This window comes from Poecilia formosa, unplaced genomic scaffold, assembly GCF_000485575.1.
Source record: "Poecilia formosa unplaced genomic scaffold, Poecilia_formosa-5.1.2 Scaffold295, whole genome shotgun sequence".
In the NCBI taxonomy this organism is placed as follows: domain Eukaryota; kingdom Metazoa; phylum Chordata; class Actinopteri; order Cyprinodontiformes; family Poeciliidae; genus Poecilia; species Poecilia formosa.
Genome location: NW_006800234.1, coordinates 456,566 through 479,285, shown reverse-complemented (window position 1 = coordinate 479,285; position 22,720 = coordinate 456,566). Strand labels below are relative to the sequence as shown.

The 22,720-nt window shown below is 41.3% G+C and overlaps 1 protein-coding gene across 5 annotated transcripts in view; it reads left to right on the top strand.

Moving 5' to 3' along the window:
* Window positions 1–3,664: 3,664 nt before the first annotated feature.
* smtnb (smoothelin b) overlaps window positions 3,665–22,720 on the top strand; it is a 53,605-nt gene continuing 34,549 nt past the window's right edge. For 2 of the 5 annotated variants that reach the window (XM_016681817.1, XM_016681819.1), the window contains exons 1-4: window positions 3,671–4,033; window positions 19,678–19,835; window positions 21,667–21,745; window positions 21,836–21,914. In XM_016681817.1, the coding sequence (XP_016537303.1) occupies window positions 3,983–4,033; window positions 19,678–19,835; window positions 21,667–21,745; window positions 21,836–21,914 (367 nt within the window). In that variant the 5' untranslated portion in view covers window positions 3,671–3,982. Of the gene's footprint in view, window positions 4,034–19,677; window positions 19,836–21,666; window positions 21,746–21,835; window positions 21,915–22,720 lie in introns of all 5 variants that reach the window. The other 3 variants (XM_016681821.1, XM_016681818.1, XM_016681820.1) reach the window with 3 other exon arrangements.

The following is a 22,720-nucleotide window of genomic DNA, read 5'->3' as shown; positions in this document are numbered from 1 at the left end:
TATCCATTAGATTTTATATGCCAGAAAACAAAGAAGGGACGGAGAACAGAACTAAGGTATGTTTTACTTTTATTTACTCAAACTATGTGGTGTTTATTCTGTCTTTATTTAGTTCTCTACTGTTAAATGACTTTAAAAGTTGGAGTATTGACAATATCCACATAAAATATTTGGTTAAAAGTTTAAACCAAACATGTTCTTATTTCTAAATGTTTTTTTTTTGTTTTGTTTTCTGTCACCGTACATTGAAATAAACTCTTGACACACAAACTTTGACATGATTTCGAATGAAGGCGACAAGTTGTTACTAAATACAGCTGAAACCTTTCAGTTCCAGTCTCAACTAGTGATTAGTGTTTATACTTATTTATGCTTGAAAACTCAACAGCATTTCATAAAGGTGAGGAAATGCGACAGAGAGACACCAGCGAGGTGGTTCTCCATATTTGGAGGCATTTTTATTACAAACCTCCTCAGAGTAAATTAGCTCCTTAAACGTCATCAGTCTGAGCTAAACTCTTTCAAATGTCACCTCACAATAGTGAGAAAGACAAAGTGTTACTGGGAAGAAGGGCAGCTTCTCCCAACCCGTTTCCTTTCCTTCAAAACTCTCTACTGCAGGTTTTCTCCTTATTTTATTTCAACGATTCGACTCAGGAAGCTTCTTTCTCTCCACATCCTTAAGGCCGCAAACGTAAATGTCATCAGTGAGTCACATGATGAAGCATGTGTCAACATCTGCTGGGCGTTACATTATTCTGATGCAAGCTTAGACCCTGAGTAATGTAGTCGTGCATTACTCAGTACAGTACATGCCAGACGTTTTCTCGTCCGGCATGAGATATTCACTGTATGACTGTTTGATGATATCACAATGTCTAAAATATAATGTAAAAAAACCCCTAATCCCCTTTTTTCATAAAAAAGAAAAGCAACAGTTATACACACTACTGCAAACATAACTAAAATGTTGACTATTAAAGGTGCAATCATGCTATGAAAAATCTGAAGTCTTCCGTATTTAGGTATGGGTGTCGGAGGTCCTTGTTGTGCAGAATATTTGACCTTTTCACCTCCGTTTCAAAAACAACAACGATGACGGCTCTTTAATCCCAATGCCATGACTGTAATATTTCTAAGAAGTTTTACGTGATCAGACTAGAAGCCTACAAGTCGCCGTGAAGCTTTAAAAACAAATATTATATTAGAAAGATCTCTCATCAGATCTCTCATTCTTCATTATTTCCTGATGTGTTTTTTTGTTTGTTATTATTGTTTGTTTTGGTCTGTAAAAGCATTCTTAGCTGTACCGCCGTCTCTCTCTAGCCACCCAAGAAGCAGAATGAGGAGCAGTAGGAAGAATGTGAGCTGGAGCCTCTGGAGAAAACAAACGGACTGCACCTCCTCGTCTGCTTCACCTGTTTTTGCACACATTTAAACAATAAAGGTATAACAACCCAAGTGCCTTTGAAAACATAAGTATCTTACAGTTTATACTCTATTAATTTTTACAAACGTCTGAGTTGATTTTATTCTTGCTTTTTCCGCTTAATTTTGCGTTTTGTGGTCAAGGCTGATAAATTAAGACATGCATTTTATTAACATTGTATTAGCGTTTTTATTGCTTGGTTCATTTAAAACAAACCCAGTTGAAGTTAATCTGCACCTTGTTTCTGCTGCTGGAGACGTCTTGGTTTTTATCCTTGTGTCGTCATCTTTTTGTTTCTGTCTTCATCTATTTAAAAAAAAAACAAACAAAACTTGGATGGATTTTTTTTAAAAAGACAATGTTGGCAACAGATTGAATTTGTTAGAATATGTTTCTCTGACCAAGAAAGTAGAAATTTCTAAGCATTATTCTCACTTTATACTGTTTAACACTCATCTTTTGTAATTTTCTGTAACTAAGTAAGCAGTGATACTTTTTTTTAATTCTAACCTACAGTCGTGAGATAGCTTTAAAAGCATAATATGATGTTTTTGTGACTTTAACACAATAGAAATATGTATTAGGAAGCCAGAAAGTTTTAGTTAGTAGAGCTGCTGCAGTCCATGGGAACACCTTTCATTGTGGATTTAGTGCACACAGCTGAATATTCCTGTTAAAAATGATGTAATACTCTTTGTCTTGTGCTGTGATTAAATATTTCAATAGGGATAATGATGGTTTTATCATTTTCTCAACATCTTGGTGATTTGATTTCACACATTTCAGAACCTTGTCAGATATGAAGTTTCGTGAGCGATGGGCAACATGATACACTTTTGATTCTGATTTTTTTTTCTTATACTGTTTGTGTGGAGGTGATTCTGCAGGTTAGAATATTTTAGCTGCGGCAATTGGGGTAAATTTGAAGCACATAAGTTTCAAGTTTTATTCTCTCAAAGTCATATATTTGTTTAAATTGACGTCTTTAAGAATATCACGATGCTTACATACAGCAAACTAGACCGAGATCCTCGACGTTTTTCAGCACAAAGTGAACATTTACACACACATTAGATCACTTCCATATATTGAAATTTTTATAGTTTAAAAAAATAGTGTAGAGGAACAAAATAAGTAATATTTATTCATCTATTTGAAAGAAATTACTTGAAAATTACTGTACCCAAATTATTTTCTTTTCTGTTAGTGGAAGGAGTACATGTAATATGATCAAATATAATCTTCGGTCCTAAAAAAATGTGAAATAGTTATTTGTTTTAGAATTGAGTTTGAAACTTGGATATTTGAAGATTCTAGTGTAATTATTCAGCTGCATTTGCATTTTATAGTAATTTGCAAAAGAAAAATAAACAGAAAACATGTTTGGCAACTCCCAGATGCACCCTGCCTTTCACCCCTGTTAGAGATTCCACCCTGGGGAGAGAGCCATAGCTGGCTGCTTGCCACTGCATGCTATCATGTTTGCACAGCCTACTCTGTATCCGAACAGTCGATGATGGTTCGTTCATTAGTTTCTGCTTTGTGAAATAGTCTTTATTTTGAGATTTTACAAATAAGAATATATAACATAACTGTAGAGTAAAAACCATACAAGTTTTATGATTTAAAGTTTTGGTGAAATGTGTGATTGTATTTAATATCTGAATAGTTACTAGTAAAAATGCTCACCATAGTTTGTTGGATAGGGTTTTTGTTTGAACAGATTTTAGTTTAAAAAAGAAAATTCTGGAAAAGTCAGACAGTGTAAAAATCAACAATCAACAATAAGCATAAGTTAAATTGCAATAATAGTTTTGCGTTTTGCACCTCTTTACTTTTATATCAGTTGGCTATTCTCACCAGAAACACGTTTATTTCATAGTGCTTGTTTCACATTGGAACGATTTTGGTGGCGCACTGCCTCCAGTCTTCATTTATTTCCTATATAACCCATTGACCTCAATGCAAATAACCACCCCATACAAATAAAGAACAACGGATTGAAGGCTCATAAAATGAGGTTTCTATAAACTGCTATGGAGTTTTGAGACAGGAGCTGTTTTTACTTTTAATCTCCAGTTACAGCTAATCTGGTTTTACACAAAAATAAATAGCACGGAGTTCTCGGAACCTCACTTCCAGAATCTTGACCTGAAGACGCTGTTTCACATTTTCCCCGCATGGTGGTGCGCTTTGAATGAACGCCGGGAGGAGCCGGGAGTCCGGACGGGGGCGGGGTTACAACTTTTCAGTGGGAATTCTCAGTTCAAAAAGCTGCTGCTGTCCTGTCGTGTGAGAGTCTGGTTGCTTCTGCTCTCATTGGGATCAAGAAACTCCTGCTTAAGTATGATTTTAGCGAGCGGCTCCAGAGTTTTCTATTGTTAGCTGAGCCAAAAACGACCTTCACCGAAGAAGACAAGAAAAGGAAAAGGAGCGTCAAGAAAGTAAAACGCGAATCGTGCAAGGTGGTCACGTTGTGGACCGGGGATCATCTTCACAGCGACACTCCATCCATCCATTCCTTACCTTTCAGTCTCACCTGGACTCATCGAGATGTCCCTGGAGACATATTCAGCGCTGGACGAGTCTTCTCTTCGAGCTTTGGTGAGTAAATGTCCGGAGATGCTCTAAAAGTCTTTAAAAAAAATTATTTAGCACAAGCAGCATTGAGTTTTTAGATTTCCACTGGGTGCTTTCTTTAGGCTGAATTACTTTGCTTTGTTATTTTAGGGTGTGTGCACACGGCAAGATCATTTCCAAGAAGCACAATAATACTTTTGACTTAGATGATCAGGGAGCTTCTCCTTTAATTAGCACACCTGAGAGGCAGGTAGGCTACGCACAGTGTTGCTGCTAATCCTCCTGCAGACTTACTCGGTCTGCACAGCAGACAAAGAAAATGTACATTTTCAAGTTTTCCTCTTATTAAAAAAAAAAAAACAGGAAATGTTTCCCCCCCACATTTGTTTGTGATGAGCAAAGCAATTCAGACATCTGTAGTTTTTAAATGAAATAACTTACAACATTTAGTTGATGTGAAATGAGGAAAAATGTGCACTGCTGATGCGAGGAAGGAAAATATCTCAAATTCACAGAAGAATATTGTTGCACTTCTTCATAATCAGCTTATCTTTATTTATGTAGTGCCAAATAACAGGAGCATCATCTTAAAACAGATCACCTTGAAACTGGATCAGTCTAAAAAAAAAATAATAATAATAAAAGTTCAATTAATTCCAATGCAATCACATAGTGACATTCAGATCTAACTACATAAAGTTAAATATTCGCTAGATGGCTAATAAAAAAGTAGACAGAGATTTAACCCATGAAAAAAAAGGCAAGCATTCCATTATGTCAACATAAATGAACTTAACAAAGGTGTTTGCTGTTGTGAAACTATTGGAGATCATGTCGCATGTCCAGTTATGATAAGAAGAATGTATCACGTGCACTGAATGCCTGGAAGTAGTAACTATCACTGCTTGGTCATGTCCTGATTACTTCCCAGGGCGTTGGTAGGTGTAGTGTGTTCGGTGTATCATGGCACCTGACACATTTACAAGGAGACGCGACTCATCCTGTTCAGACATCGAGTTTGTTTGAATTACGCACAAACGCAGTGGTTGTTGGAAAAAACAACAACAAAAAACTATTGCTATTTATTGTTGGTTTACACTGTAAAAAGAGTCATTAGGAATTTGTTTAATGTCTCCTATTTATGTCCTAATCATTATATTTGCGCTTTACCAGCTTGACAATTTAACTTTACTTGACAGCGTTGATTTTTCTGCCTTTCTTCTAAGGAATCTACACTTTACCAATATGAGGGTCTATTAATAAGCTGGTCTTGAAGCACAATAAAGCCGATATGTTTGCTTTGGAGCCGAACTGGGCAGAAATGTCATGTTTGGTTGACCTGAATCAGGCTATTTACTGATCCACTGATCTGCTAAAGTCTGGGATGATCCGACTGTAATCTGGAGTCAGTGACTCACATTTTACCACAAGTCTATTATATTTTACCCACACAGTCAGCTGGTTTGGCATTTGTGTTGACAACCAATTGAACAGATCTACTTGGTGAAATGGCCACAGTGTGTCTGATTTGTTTTTTTCTTTAGAAAAATCTCTGGGCGGTATGAGGAGGTATACTAAAAAAAAAAGTGCTTTAAAAACTCAAATGTTAATTGTATTTTCTGCAACTTTTAGAGTTTTCTTTAGTTAATGTTGTGTCACATTTGACCTCAGCTCACGGAGGAAATATCATTAACTTGTCTTGCTTGCACAATGCATGCTGCAGGACCCTGCAGTAAACACTGCCATTGTCCCTGGACCTGCCTCAGAGAATAAAATGCACATCATGCAGCTTCTTCAATTGTCTTTTCAGCTTCCCACTGTGGAACTGGATTGGAAATGTCCCATCTCTCCCTCTCTCTCTCTTTCCCCTCTGCTGCAGCGTCTTTCCCTCAGCTTTAAGGTCACTCCGATCCCACAATTTCACTAATGATGTTCACAGTGTCAGACTTTTCCATCCGCAGTGAACTTTTCAAACAAAACAAACTCGCAACAGAAAGTTCACAAGCGACTGGGATGAAATGCAGTTCATCTTCGGAGCTTTTTAGGAAATCTAACACCCTATTATTATTATTACCCTATTCAGAATCTATTGTCTTGTTGTGTTTTTAAAATGCTAGCAAAAGATAATGGACATTTTGGGACTCGGGCTGGTCTGAGCTGGTTGTAAAGCCTTGGCAACACGAACTCCAGGTCTGTGTTGCTCTTAATGAACTTAACAGTCAGAAGGTCGTATGGCGGTCTCTCTTAGCGCTGCTAATCCCATTGCTACACCTCTATTCAAAGCCCAACCTGCCGCTTTATATTGCTCATCTAATCCCTCGCTAACTCAACCAGAAGGAGCTTCTGTTTTTTTTTTTTTTTTTCTCCCCCTCCTCATTTCGCTTGGCAGGAGCGATTATTTATGCATTCATGAAACATAATCAGTTCTCGAGCTGAGAAGGTATTTGTCAAGGTTCATCTTATGATGAACCGAAGCCTCCGTCGAGTTCAATCGGAGGATAAATCTCCCTTGAATCTGACGACTTAAACCGACGTCTCTTTGCTGGGGAGTTTTTTTTTTGTTTGTTTGTTTTTTTTTTTTTTTGCAGAGTGATGGCTATCAGCTGGCACAGCCCTGATTTGTTTGCTGCGAGGCAATAGTTTGCTGCGCGTCACTGTGTGTTAAACCTGTAGGACCTGTTGCGTACACAGGTGTCTGCTGGCTGTGGTACAGGTGCACAGCCCTACTTGGCGCAGAAGTTGGCGTCTTGTCAGCCGCTCTGTGATCTTCCCCCTAATTATGTCACAGAGCTGCACAGGTGGATGCAGAAAAAAGGTCCAAATGTGACATAATCATCAGCACTGAGCGCTCGGTATTCAGGTGGATTGACATGAACGCTGATGGGTTTCCGTGTTCGGCTGATTTCACACGCTGGATGGGTCCCACGTATGATGATTTATGACCAGTCCTTCCAGGCCTTGACTGTCCTTTCTCCCTGGTGAGCCAGAGGCATTCACACATGTTTAAAATAGGCCAGATTTACTCTGTGGTCCAGTCTGGCTGATAAACGAGACCCCTGGGCCTTTAATTTATGATTTTCTAAACTCTTTTGCGCATCGACAACAGCTCAATGGTTACAATCTGGAAGGAAGAAGTTTCAATATTTTTTGTAGGATTTTTGCGTTCTCTCTGGATTCACCTTTACTCCCTGTTGAGACTGGACTCATCGTCTGTGAGGAATAAGTTGGAAAGATGGTTGCTTAACCGTCACCTGGAACTTTTTATTTATTTATTTTTTAAATATAAATACTCCCTCTTCCTCCTTAAAGGAAATTAGACGTGAATTTTCCATGGAACGTCAGGCGCATGTCGTTTCATGCAGCAGATTTCTATTGAAGTAAACGTTCTTCCACACAGCCTTGATGATTAATGCTCTGATCAAAATCTGCGGTTGCTGTTTATGAATATGATTGCCTTGATTGTTTTCTCTCTAGGCCTTTTTCCTATAGAAGAAGAAGAGAAAATATCTTTCTTTCTGGTTTTTATCCCAGTCGCACGTTTCGGTTTCCCCCTCTTGATTAATTTCGCTGAAGCTTCTGGCAAAGTCATCGTGCCTGAGCCGACGCGCCAGGCAGGGGTTATCTACAGTGCTGCAGCCTGCACACTTCAGCTTCTTGTCAGTGAATTTCCAAACAAAAGACCACAGAGATAAGAAGCTGCATCCGCATTTTGGACGAACGGAGAGCTTTCGATTCTGGATTCTGACATAAATATCTGCTCACATTTTGCCTCTGAAAGGAAGTGAAATAATGTCTTTACTGTAAAATATATCAGTGGAGGTTTTTTTTGTTTGTTATTTGACAGTACTGTAAAATAGTTCAGTAACATTAGGAGAAGTTACACCATGAGAGGTTATTGTTGCACTGCTGCTAACATTATGAGCACATTTGAGTAAAAAGATTATTGTATTTGTTTTTCTGTTGCATTGTCTTTTTGAAGTCTGGTTTCATCAAACTTCATGTGCAGAAACTTAAGGAGATTTTCCTCTCATAAAAAGTCAACAATGCATATTTTGGAGTCTTAACCTTTTGTATCACCTTGCCTTAATCCTCCAGTAGAGAATTATCACATCATCAGCTTTAAACTGTGCAAGGCCAACATTTAAAATGTTAAGCTTCCATGTTAAATCATCCTCCCACCCCTATGATTTAATGTTCTGTTGATAAGAGTGCAGGAGAGTGTTTTAATGTCTTCCTGTGTTTTATGGTTCCCCTCCCCTACCTGTTGCTGTGCTCTGCTGGTCATCTGGCTGCAGGAACAACACCCACACTTTCCCAGAGTTTACAGTAAAGACGGTTGTGGCTGTTTTTAAATATTTCTGCTTGCTGAAGAGATTCATGATGTAAATCACCTTTTAAAACCTGCAAGGTGCTTTGCTAAGCTCCTGTTAAGCTTCAGACTGAAGGTCTGCTACCTTCACAGAGAGCTCAACTCATTAACCTGCTAATGTCTGCTTGCTATGTTTAAATATTCTGGACAATGAACACTTTAAGCTGCATTAATTAGTGTTTCATTTTATTATTTTTAGCAGCAATAGCGAAAAAAAAGTTGCTTTTCAGTTTTATTAAATAATTTGGATTTTATTTTTGCATTTTTTTGTGTTTGTGTGTAAATAAATGCCATATCTCTGTGAAACCGTGGGATTATTAATCAACGTTTTTGCATCTGGAGATTCTTGGTCTTTAAATGAATCGGCAGCAAATCGGCTTTGACCAGCAAATGAACCTGAAAGCTAAACGCTGCGTCTGCTCAGGGTTTCACTCTGGCCTCTTTATGCCTGATAGTTTTTACACTGTGGTAAAAGTAAATGCGTTAGATTTTTTTGTTTCCTTTGGCAAAAGTAATAAGTACGAGTTGAGAAAATATTGAAAAATTATATATGAAAAAAACAACAACACACAGGCAGAATATTTTTGGCTCCTGTTGGAGGATTTCTGTTTCTTTGAAAGTTTCTACAAGAGGCTGATAATCAGCTGAAAGTCATTCTTGGATGGACGTTGCATATTTATGTGAAAGATTGAGCAGAGTGTGTGTTTATTTTTTTTAGTTTAATAACCAACCTGTGTCATATTTGGGGAAATATAACAGTTGCAACCAGCTGAAAAGCGGACGGCAGCGGCTGCTTGTGAAGTCTGACTGAATGAAAAGCTGTATGTTCTGGCGCTGCCTGCTGAGGGTCAAACGGTCTTTGTAAAAGCAGTCAGACTGTCTGACCCTCAGCTGCTCCGCTCTTTACGTCTGAGCGGTTAAATGATCCAGCAGAGACTGATCTGCCTGTCTTCGTCATTCTGCCAAGTGGAAAAGGTCTGGATAAAGGATTGAAGGCGTCTCTTCCCTCCTCTGTGTCCCTGAGCGCCACCAGACGTCTCTTAGATAAACACCGACTGAAACTTTCCCCTGAGTTTAGTTCTTTAAGCTTTTTATTTTGGCTTCTAACTTTTAAAAACCTGTTTTGAATTCAGATGAGATGCTAGTTGAATAAGAGGAGCTTTATTGCTCTCCTGTCGGTGTTCACAAGCGAAAAGGATAGTTAAGACCTGGAAAATCTCTAAGATTTTACAAGATAGAGTTTTCTCTCTGGGGTGGAAATGATTAACCCTAATTTGCTTTGAGATGCCATGAAATGGATACAAACATCAGTTTTATTATTTATTTGGACAAAACTTTTTTTTTTTTTCTTTTTCCTGGTTTGTGAAGGAAAATAACCGACTCCAGCATTTGGTTGTATTATTCAGAAACGTTCTAGGTGGAATTCGTAAATATATCATGTGAGCAAATATTCTCTGTTGAATTTAAAAATAAAAAAAAAAAAAAAAGAGGAACACAACAGATGGGATGCTGTCAGAAAAAAAAAGTCAAAAAGTTGGTGCTTGGAGCTTTTTCTGCGTGTCCCTCAGGAAGGAGTCGTTTCCTCAGGACCTCCTAACATCACCAGGCGGATGTTGATGTTTAGCTTTCCTGCTCGCTGCTGTTAATCTCGTGGCGTTCTCGAGATTCGCACAGCAGATCTGTTGAATTGTGTTCAGTCGGGCCTGCGGCTCCGGTTGTTAACGCTGGAGCGCAGGCCGTCGCAGATCCGAGCGGAGAACGAGCAGTCTGCGCGTTTCCCACAGTCCCTCCTTTTGCTTCCTGCTGGACATGTCCCTCTGTCCGTCCGTGGAGGGTTTTCACTCAGAGCTTCTGATCGTAGAGGGGAGCCGTCCTTCTCCAGCACCTGCTGCGATTCTGCTGACAGGCCAGCAGAATCGCAGCTTTCATGTCTTTCAGAGCGTTTTTATTTGTCATGGCTCCCTCCTGCTGAAATCTGTCATGCTGTAGCGGATTTTTCTGCTCATAAAACCAGAGGAGATAAAGCTGCAGATGGCTGTCTTGCTGTGATGATTTACAGTTATTCAGAGACATGAAGACAAAGACGCAGTGGAGGGGAAGGGCTCTGCTTTTTCAGGACCAAACATGTTGCTTTGGAAAACGTTCAACTCGCAGCAGCAGTATTGGGTTATTGATGGGTGGAAAATGATGCATGCTTTCATTCCCCCCCATTTTGCTCAGACACCTATAAACAAAATTCTTCATCCTGCAGAAGTCGCCTACATATCACATGGAGTCCGTCAGTGTGGAACTTGATAATAAATTCAGCGTTTTGTCATAAAATAAGGTGAGAAAGCGGTTTCGTGAAGACCCAGAAACGACAACGATAAAGCTGTGGATTAATTTTAGGGTTGGGTCATAAAGCAATAGCCCGGCCTTTAAACAACCCATTGAGAGCTGAGCAGTCCATCATGTGGACATGGAAAGACTCAGACACAGCTGTAAAACCGCCAAAACATGGCCGTCCACCCAAACTGACAGGCTGGGAAAGAGGAGAGTCAATCAGAGACCAAAACCCAAAGAGAAAGGAGAAATGGTGGCAAGGCGTGAAATTTGACCTTATGCTCTTCATCCAGTCTGACTGATTTTGATATATTTTTGCAAAGAGGAAGTGATGTTTATGTGTAAACATTTTAACCATGTACTTTTTTTTTTTTGTCCTTCTGCATCACAAATGAGCACCTCAACTTGTTCTGACACACAGAATCCAAGTAAAACGCATTAAAATTTGTTGCTGCAATGTGACAGAATGAGAGAACGTTGCCAGACACTGCAGCTCGCTGCGCTCCAAGTGAAATTTATTGCTTTTCTACTATCAGTGAGTCCTCTAGTTATTTCTAAAATCAACACTGAGGCAGCTTCCTTGTTCTTCTGGCTGATTTAAAACCTGTCGTGATTCCAGCTTCCTGGTGTGGCTCAGCTGTTTCTCTGCAGAAAACTGAGGGAGGATAAACGGTTCTTTTACAGTGAAAATGCTCCAAACATCAGAAGCCTGGTTTTGGTCGGCGTATGCAGTCGGCTGGTTGACCTGTCGGCATGTGGACTCTTTGGTCTGAGCTCAGATCTGTCTTCAGCGCATCATTACGGCCCTATAGGACACTGATGATGATTAGACCCCCCACCCCCCTGCCCTTTGACCTGTATGCATTCCTCTATGTAGCTGCTCTTTTATGCGTGCTAGCTCGACTGTAAAGGGGGACACGGTTTTCCCGGGTCCGCTCTGTGGCTCCGTCCCACTTTATTAGAGGTGATTAAACCGTGTGTGCGGCCCAAATTTGTAGGCGATGATCTTTCTCGCTTTTCACAGGTTCTCCGGGTCAGACGAAGGATTCTCGGTGTCTGTTGTGGCGGGGCAGGTTTCAGCCTCGACTGTGATTAGGTATTGTTGTTAATTTTTCATCCGACGGCCGACAGAAACTCCCTCCTGAGGAGTCAGGTGTTCCGTGCCTTGCAGGGCTCTCACGGATCCAGATTATGTTTCCATTTTTCAGCTGCGTTGTTTTCCTGAGGAATGATTCAAACACGTGCACCTGATGCGACCTGGACTTTCTTCCTAATTAACAAGCAGTGATTTGATTTAGGGCTGATTATCTTTGTGTGTGTAGCAGCACAGCGTCTTCAGCAGCAGCTGCTAATCTGTCTCGGCTCTGCTCTGAGGAGTGTCCTGATTCTCCTTATATGGACAGTCATGAGAACACTGGTCCGATCTGCTTAAACCGCTGTGGAGATGATTAGTTCATCCTCAAAAAAAAAAAAAAAAAAAAAAAAAAAAACTTGTGCAACTCCTGCTGTGACACATTTAAAAAAAACAAAAGAAACGCAGGATAATATTTGCGTTACTTGAAAGCAGAAACGTCTTTGTGTCTTAGTTGAAATCTTGAAGTAAAAAAAAAAGGAGTCAAAGGGTCAGAGTTCAGCCTGAGGAGGTCCTGGTGCTCCCAGAGAAGGCCAGGCGGGCGTGTGTGGGAAGGTGAAGCCCTCCACGCATCAGGCTGTGACGTTTGACCCGACCTCTGTGACTTGCAGACGGCCCAGCAGGAGAGAGACGAATACTCCGGTCCGTGGGTTTCAGGTTTTGTTGACTATACATCGAGTAGCTCTGATGCTTCCGTTTCAGCTTCGCAGGAGGCCACTTCATTTATCTAGGGAAGGCAGTTAACCAAAACAACCCGGCCCTTTGTGGAAAACTAAGCGGTTCTTGGCAGCAACAAATGCCATCGAGGTTTCGTGACGAGTATTCGCCATCGAAATGGAGGAATTTTGACTCACTCTTGTTTGCAGAGTTGTTTTAATTCGGCAACAATGGAGTGTGTTCAAGCATGAAATGCTTTAAGGCCACGTTGCAGCATATAAACTAGATTTATGTTCACACTTTGAATAGACTACTTCAAAACTTCTGTTTTTTTTTTTTGTTTATTTAGCCATGCTGAGAGGAATTTGCTTGCCGCTGCTGCACAGCCAACGCTTGCTTGAGCTTACGGTCACAAACTGAGACCTCAGAGCAACGCCGCACAATCACACTGCCACCGCCGTGCTTGACTTTAGTTTTTTTCCTCCATTAATGTGGTTCTGGTTTTACACCAGATGCGTGCCTTGCAACTACAAAACCATGCATCACTTCATGTCCACTTCACAATAGTAATCCAGTGCTTTGTGCCGTTTTATCACGTACAACAGTAGTTTTCCAGGGCACTGTAGGTGCAGCTGAGTCCGCTGCCAGACGGTGCTTACAGTTTGACGGAGTTGTTGTATGTGGAGTGTTTTCTTTTGATTAGTCTCAGGTGTTGAGAGGCTGAAGCTGCTCTCTCTGTACCTATGAATAGATGCTCTAATAAGAAGTTAGCCGGAGCCCTGTAATTAAAACGCATCTGAACTTGTTCGCTGTTTGCCATCTGCTTTCACGGCGATGCGGCTCAGCGCTCCGTCTGCTGCTGCTTGCACGGTTTTACCTCGGCGTGTTTTGACCGGCTGAAGGCTCTTCTTCACGCTCCCCCTCTCTGCTGCTCCTGATGAAATAAACTGACCTCTTCAGCTCAGAGTCGCATGTAAAGCTACGGCAGGCTGCCCTTGTCACTGGGAGCACGCCTCCAGCTGGCTGGGATTACTGGTGACCCCGAGTGCTCTCTAATTGGCTCTGATTGATTGATTCGAGTTGCGTCACACGAATGCCATTGGAGGTTTTGAGGTTTTACTTCCCACTCGGCCGCGCTTCAGCAGGAAGTGACTTAAAGCATGCAAGAGCCTGCTTGTGAAATGTTGTTTGGCTCTCACTCTTGCGTCAGTGTTACACCTCATTAATTTTTGTGTGCGTGAAGTGCTTTGTGAACGTATTCATACCACTTGACACATTTGGTCACGTTGCAGGCACAAACCTGCGTTTATGAGAGAACAACAAAAATCAGCGTCTGATTGAAAAGCAGAAGGAAAAGAATAAATGGTGCTTCTTAAATGTTTTACAAATAAAAATCTGATTGGTACGTAGAGGCACCTTTCCCTGCAGCTACGGATAAACTGCTGGCATTTTCTGATTTGGGTCGGTGAGTTCAGGATGATCTGCAGTGTTCATTTTCCATCCCATATAGAAATTTGCATCCGAGGCAAAACTTGAATATTTGTCTCATCTGACCAGAGCTCCTCCTTCCACATGATGTTTGCTGGGTCCCCTGCATCGCATCACATGGAGCTCAGTGAGACGATTAAAGCTTATAGTTTTATTGCGCAACCCTGCTTAATTTTCAAAACTTTCTCCCGGTTTACGAGGTATGACTGTATTTACAAGGCTCTGTGTCAGAGAAGCTGACAAATTCGTTTCCGTTTCGGTCTTTAGTCGCCACCTGATCCGATCTGTTTCTTTGAACACGACGTATCGGGTGGGGGTCCCCGCCGGGTCCAACAGGTGTGACTTCCTGAGAGGAGATGAGAGGCGCGCGCTCCAGACGGTGTGATGACTGTCCTTCAGACATCGTTAAGGTTGCTGACAGCTCGGTGACGTCTCATCGACTGCCCCTCCCTCTTGAAAAGACGTATTGATTGACTCACTCATCTGCCAGCAGGTGTGCTGTCTGTGATGCTTCGACCGAGCACCACAAAACAACATCGGGGACAAGCGGCTTCGAAACGTGTTCAGTCCCTTTTAGTTGATTTATGTTTTCACAAATCTTTGCAAACGTAAAGATGGGAATTGTGCTTCTTTCTTCTATCCAGCCCCTTTCAATCTGAAACCTCTACGTCAAATTGAATGCAAACTATTAGTCTCTAGGAATTTACTAAATGAGACTTTTTACTCTTTATTTTGCAGACAGCAGGGGCTTTCTGGAAAGTTTTCTGTCTGGGTCATGACGTTATTTCGACAGTCTTTCTGAGTTTGCGTTTGAAAGTTGCCATTTGGGAGAGCCGCTGGTTAAAGGTGGTGTTTGTAATGTTCCCCTTCTTTCCTTTTCAGCTTTCCCTGAGGTCATGGTCATCTGGCGATTTTTGTCAAACGGACTCTGTGTCTGCAGCAGCACATGTTTCCGTCTCGCTCCCTCTTTAACGGTTATTCTGTTTAAGTTGGCCGGCGTCCAGCTGCAAGGTGTGTTCTGTTTGTCTGGGTTGCTCCATGTTAGTTTCCTGAGCAGGTCGACTTTTCTTCTCCTCTTTTCTTTTCTGACTCTGCACCAGTTTGAATTCAGCATTTATGTGTTTCGACCAATCCGAACAGAAGAACATCTCCGCCGTCCCTCTGATTGGTTCATTTAAACCTTTGAGGGAAAGGTCGCAGGCTGACGTTTGAGATCAGAGCAGGTCAAGTTGAAGTGCTGACGTGACCCAGTAATCGTTTTTTTTTTACCTCTTATCACATCTTGACTGTAACTCATTTGCTGTGCTTTGAAAACATTAACAGATGTTTTTGTCATGTGCTCCCAGTTCAGGAGCTCCGGTCCGTTTTCTTTGTTGTGACTGTAGTGAGGATTAATCTGCGTCAAATTATGTTGATTGCAACAAATCGCTTTCATAATCTTATCAAATTCAGTCTGAAGAGAAGATTGTTTTCCTTTCCAGTGAGACTTTAAAACGGCAAAGGTAGCATAAGATCATCTCTGGACATAATGTGTGATTCTGAATTGAGTTAAAAGAATGAAATTTCAACACATGATTCGAAGATAAAATGACAAGAATGAGATTATCAAGATGAAGGATTGAGATGGTAATCAGTAAAGTTAACAATCCACTTCTTTATCTAAAAAATACAAAACGGACCAAGAGCAAACACTCAAAGATTCAATCGCTGAAACTGGCTAAAGGAGCTTTTTGGTTTCCAAAATGAAATTTGTATTTTATGACCTTTTTCAGCATAACATTAAAACGAAAACCTAAGATGAAGAAAATATTAGGCTAAAGTCTTGAGTCGACCCGTCTACAGATTTTGCTGGATGACAAATTGCCCTAAAAGTCCTTATGATAAACAAATATATTGTTGTTTTGAGACCATTTTAAAGGAATAGTGATGGTGTAATAATGCAATTACGCCCTGTTGGAGAATAATAAATTTTAGTTTCTAACACTAGAACTGGAAGCCATGTTAAATATCCAAAATAAATAAACGGAACAACTGAAGCAACAAATAAAATGGATGCTGCCGTCTCTGGGAACGAAACTTTCCTTCAGTAAAGAGGCTAATTGAGACCAAACAACCAGACTGAATAATTTTTGTCATCCAGCGTCTGGACTGGATGAGAAAAACAATCATGCAGAACTATTGAGCTCGTTTTAATTTATTGTGCCGTTAATTGATTTATTGCTTACCGTGACGAGCTTTGTCTCGAGGCCACAGTTCTGATCTGTCAGCTTTCCCAGCAGCAGCTCCAGCGAACAAACTGTGGTTCAGGAGTAACTGCAGGGAAATCGGAGGCAGCTTGTCTTTTGGATTTATGATGAAAATATTTTGTGAAGGCTACCGTTTCCCATGCTGACATGTATAGTGATATATTGTAGTGTGTGTGTGTGTAAGTGCTACACCAGTGGTGTGAAACTCAGCTTCATTTTGGGCCATATGAAAATGATCAAACTGCTAAAATATTAATAAATGGCTCTCTGCATTTGAAGAGTCTAAATGTTGAACATTGATATAATTTGGCAGAATACAGAAAGAACTGCTTTGATTTGATTGATAAAATAATATTTAAGCACACAGTTGTTATCTTGAAAGTTCACTAGAGTCTGGATGGCCTTATAAAAACTCACGGTGGGCTGGATCTGGCCCCCGGACCTTACGTTTGACACGTGTCTAAATCTAAATGAGGGGAAATGAGGGAGATTTTTGTGAAACATCAAGTCCTCCCACTTTTTTTATTGCTGCAATGTTTAAGACACGCGTGTCAGTTGCTTCACGGTGCTGTTCACGTTTCAGGATGTTCCAACAACATGAAAAGATCTCCTGTGGTGATCAGTGTACAGGCCGCAGATGTGCAGCAGAAGGATGCCGTCGCACTAAATGAAAATCCAACAGCATAATTAAAGTTAACATCCAAGATGTGCACTTTGCTACACTCAGATTTACGTCCAGTCCTGATCCACGCAGGGCCAGAATCGCTGCCTGTTATCGTGAGGTCTGGTGCAGAAGCCTGAAGCTGAGGCAGTTTTTATATCCCGGTGATGAAAAATGAATTGGTCTGCCCTAAAACTTGGCAGCCGTTGCGCAAACCGTTTAATCCCATCGTGACATTTACTCGGCAGCGATCTGGACAGCGTGGTAACAGACGGCTCCGTCAGTGTTTGGTTAGTGTGAGAGTGTCTGCCTGTGTGGGCATGTGAAACAGACGCTCCCCGCGTCTCTTTGTTCTGTCTGATTATTTTTCCTTCTTCCTTATCAAGCATTGTTATTTCTAGTGTCTCATATCATCTCTCTGGCTGGACTGGAACCAAGAAAACCAGTTTCTGACTGCTACAGTCTTTCTCATTACCGCCTATTTTTTTTTCTTTTTTCTTGTGAGTCAGCAGGAATGTGAGGAATGACCTGCACGTTTCCCACCCAGCTTTCATTTGCCCATTTTTAGGCATACCCAAGTGCTTCCTCCCCTCTTTTCCGTTCTTTTCCCCCCACATTGTCATCCTCAAAGCTCTTATTCCTCCGTCTCCTTCTGTCTTCTACTCTCCAGCCGTCTTTTTCGTCAGCTCAGCACTTTACATTTCCACAAATTACAGTATATAAAGAAGGCTTCTCTGAGCCAGTGCATATTTTGTCAAACCGCAGCGAGACCTCAAAACTGCCGGCCATCTTCGTCACTGAGTCGACCCTCTTCCTCCTCTTCTTCTTCTTCTTCTGTCTTTGGGCCTGGCCGGGGGCATGCCGGCTCTCGTTTCGGCAGATCAGCATGTTGAGCTGAGCTCAACAACAGCAGCCTTTAGAAACTCTGGGCAAACAAAGATTTCTGTCCTGACTTGGTCCATTAGGTGCATTTTTAAAGTGAGTGTCTGATCGCAGGTTTTATTAAAAAGGAAAAAAAAACCATGCCAAGGAGCTCCTCGGCTCTGCGTGTGCAGACAGGTTCCTGCTGCAGACCCACAGAGGGAGCCCCCGCCACACCAAACTCTCTGCTTCCTCCTTGATAAGATGAAAGCATCCAGCTTGTCGAGGGGCGGCGCAGCCGTCCTCGGGTGTGCTTTTATAGACTCCTTAATTGCCCCTCTTCTGCTTGAAAAGGAGACATTTTCACTAATGCTCACTCAAAGTGATGAAATGGACTCGTCACACAGCTGAATCTGTGGGGTCTGCTGACGGCGTTGGAGAGGAAAACACCTGAACGGCAGGTTGACCTGCGGAGCCAAACACTCTTATGTTTGCAAAGCTGAGGCACAGCTGTCGGCGGTTCTGTTTCTCATCCTTGGCTCCCTCCCCCACGCCGACCCGTCTCGTCTCATTAGTGGAGTCAGAACTCGACTCTGGCCCTTTAACTTCACCGCCACACATCAGAAATAAGTCTGGGTTCATTCAGGGCGGCACGCCTCCAGCCTAGAATCTGATCTGGTTAAAAGTCTGAAAGGTGCTTTATAGTTTGAAAGCTAAAAAAATAATTACATACAGAGAGACTCGCAGTAACGTCCTGCAAGTTAAGGCTGCTGGCTCTGCTGGGATCGCATTTACCACCCTGGAACTACAGTCGCCGCTCAGCAAAAACTCCAGGATTTTGACTTTTTTTTTTTCCAGTTTTTCTTTTATGCAATCAAAATCATAGGTTTTGTTGTGCTACTTTAGAAATATTTGCAAGAAATTTTGTCATTTTTCCAACTTAAAATTACAATCCATTTAGTTAAATCAGAAATCCACATACAGAAGAAAATGTCAGTCGCAGCCTCATTAGTCCAAAGTGTGCAAAATAATTTTCCCTGTGCTCGTGGATGGCAAAAAAATGCTGTTTCTTCTGTCTTTTTGTGTGATGGTAATTGTTTTTTTGTTATTGGCCTTATGGATCACAAACAAAAACTTGAGATCAAGTCAGGTTGAGGCAGCAGTGTTGGTTGCTGTGAACGTTTTTGTTGTCCGTCAACTTGTCTGATGGGGTTTTAAAAAAAATCCATAATCTATCTTTGCCCGTCAGTTTTTAAAATAACAATGGCATATTGACTCATTGAACTAAGATGCACGTAAATAAAATTGAGTGCCTTTAGAAATAATCCTGGAGAAGTTTAAATGGCACATGGCCTTCATTTGTCAAGCCGGAGGACTCCAAAGCCCTTTACAGTCAATCTAAGTGAAATGTCTTGGCCAACGCACAGTGACTGAGACAAACAAAGCGAGGATTTTAACCAGCAACCCACTGGTTACAGGACAAACAATCCTCTCTTCGACAGAGTCCACACAATCGGGAAGCAATTATTTCTCAATAAACTCCAGAATGAAGCAAACGGCGTAGAGAAAGGGACTGGTTTTTACCAGGCTAGCTGAGCTAAAGTCAGATCTAAATACACTCACAAACTGGAAAATCATTACTAATTACTAGTTGAGTGACTTCTGAAAGCAGTTGTCTGGACTGTATTTAATTTCAGGGTATGAGAGTAAACGGGTTTGACGACGGATGACCGACGCTTTTTGCAAGGCGCTGAAGTTGTGCTCGGTCACGTCTTCATGTCTGACAAAGTCTCTCAAGTAAATCATGCAAATACGCGGCGCAAGTGAAAAGTCGTCGCTTTTTGCAAGTCAAATTTTTTTTTTTTGTGCCATCTCTTATCGGCGCACCGTTTCGCTCTCGAATCCGTTGTCATGCTCGTCGTCTCGTTGCAGCTGGACGGAACCCTGGATCTGGACGAGAGACGCCTCATCCGTTCAGCCATCCGGGAGCTGAGGAGGCGGGAGATCGAGGACATGGAGGCCGCTCTGGCGAGCAAGAGATTCAGACCAACGCGCCTCAATCAGCAGGAGGACAAGGAGAACCAGCACAGGTGAGTTCACACACGCGCACACACACACACACACTCCCACTGATCCCAAATGAGAAATACCTCAAACCAGGTGAAACCGAGGATTACGAATCCAGATGTGGAACTCCTCGACCGTTGGGGGGGTGGGACTCACTCACAAGAGACGGAAAACTGCAGCCGTAGTAAATTTTTCCTTTTTCCACTTTTCTGTGCTCACATTTGAGGTCCCTGCTTACAGTTCCATTAATTTCCCTCTTTCTCGACCAGCTCGGTGTTTTTCCAGCTCATGAGTGAACTGATCCCAGCAGCTGTCACGCTGCAGAGGAATGTAGATGGACCGATATGTCGGCTGTAGCACTTCTCCACCTCTTCATCTTTTTCTATAAACATGTTTCTGCCCGTCAAATCCAACAACAAACAGGCCAGAGGTTTTCCATCACTTTTCTGCATCACTGTGATTATTGGTTTTCTTAAAATTTATACTCATTTTAAATAATAATTAAAAAAAAACAAAAAACTCTGGTGTTGTGAATTTATCTGCAGTGATAACATCTTTTTAAGGCTCTTGATACTGAAACGTGGTGTGCGTTTTCTTCTTACTTTGATTGTGTTCATTCAGGAGATCAATTCCTGAAAATCGCTCCCTCCATGTCAAACTCAATGACTCAAGCTGAAAGCAGTTTCTCCATTGTGGTGTTTACATTGATCTGCAGCATAATAAAGTCAGCTGCAATAAGGAAATAAAAAGCACATAATAACAACAGTTGTATAAATGTACTAGTCTGTTTACATCGCCCATCTGGACATTGCAATATCTCCCTCTCTTCTTTGAAGCAGTTTGACAAGACTATCAAGTTGAGAGGACAGCTGTTGTCCCTCTTCAGGCAACTCAATTTTTCTGTCAATTTTAGCTCTTGATTCTGGTTCTGCTGTTTCAAAACTTTGTTTTTCCACTGATGAAGTCATCCTGGTGACTACTGAGATAAATTCAGACTCAGAGCAATGCAAAAAAAACAACAACAACAAAAAAAAAAGCATAATAAATGTCAATATTTGTCAAAAAAAAAACTTTGAAATGATTTTATTCCATTTTCTTCTTTGCTCTTGATCTTTTAATAACACGAAACATTGATTTTAATCATTTCTTTTGGGACTGTGGAGAGCTGCTCTGTCAGTGAGACTGTGAAAGTCGGTTGCAGATTAATTGATTGTGCATGTCTAGTTTGGCTGGTTGAAATCGTTGAATCCTGAGTGAATTTAAGGTCAAGGCTACATTAATGTCACAGCATGTGGTTTGGACCAAGAAACACTTTAACGTTATTTGATGTCAGGAGTACACTGAGCACTCTACAGTGTTTTTTTGGTTCCCCCCCCCTCTCTCTCCGTCACCAAGTCCTCTTAACAGAGGTAATCATTCCCATTCACGTCGGCACTCAGGACTCGGGTTACAAAAATAACAGAGGTGCTTCGCTGAGGCTGCTGGAAAAATCCTACCTGCTGTCGCACATCCACTCACGTTGGCTCACAAAAAAATAAAAAAAATCCAGCTATTATTGTCTCGCACCTCTCGTATGTGGAATGTGAAATATTTAAACTCCAGCAAGCGGCGCATTATTCAAAGCAGGGAATGGTGGGGGGAAAAAATGAGCATAATGAGGGAAGAGAGAAATGAGTCAGAAAGAAATGGAGTAGTCTGAGGCCAGCAGACGACTGCACACGGTTTGGGTCGCTGCTCGTAACGTCCACGCTTTTGCATTCCTGAGTTTGTTTCTTCAGGCTGTGAAAACTGCGTGCTGTCCTTCTTAATAACAAACGAACTGCTTTATTTTAAATTTTTGTTTATTTTTCTCAGATCAGAATCCAGCAACAACTTGGACGTTCTTTCGCAAAAGCTTCAGTCGATCCAGGACGTTGACGAGCTCACAAAAATGGTGACATTTACAATCAGTCTGTCTTGTTGATTCTGATGCTATTGCTGCATTTTGGTTACATGGATGCACTGGGCATTTATTATCCTGCAGCTTCGTGCTGCAGCCGAGTACGAGGAGAGGAAGATGATCCGAGAGGCGATCCGACGGGTCAGGGATGAGCAGCTGCAAGGTGAGCCGAGATTTGTTCGTCAGGGAAATTTTTTCCGATGAAGGTTAATTTTTGGGACCCGTTTGTGGATTAAAAGCAGCGATGGGCTGGAAAGACCCTGAATGAAAGTATTTTCCCACAGCTTGATAAGTATAGGAAGAGATTAGGGCATGGAAAAAAGTCTATTTGTCTTTGTGTTTTTTTTTTGTTTTTCTTTATTCCCAATTCCATTTTCTAACTTTCTAACATTAATCCGTCCGTATGTCTGTCCATCCATCCTCCATTCATCCATCTCTTCTTTCATCTTTCAGCTCCTGAACAGCTGAAAGATGGATAGAACCGTTTGCAGGCTCAACATTTAAAGTGTGATCGTTGTAGTAATATCAGGAACTGATTACTTGTAAACGTTTTGTATTTGTACTTCAGAAATTGGTTAAAAAGTTTGTGGGAAATTTTGGAAATTTCAACCTGGAGAAGCCTGGAATTTTGACATTGAACAGTGTACAAAACCTACATGAATAATTTAACTAAAAAAAAAAAATTGGATGTTTTTAAAAAATCAAAGTTGAAATGTTAAATCCCATTGGAAAATATAGATGAACTATTCTGTGCACCATCAGTTTTGTTGGCTAGCGAGGACTTGAGCGATGACAGAGTTTGACCTGAGGAGGGCGTTAAACTAAAGGTAAAACTCTTCTTACCCACCGGCTGGATTAAACACCAGGGAAAGACATGTTCACTGTTCTACACGAACATGAAAACGATTCAGATCTGCTGTATGATTCCTGATTGAACAATTCCTCTCGCTGCTTAGAGCCGCCGGGCCT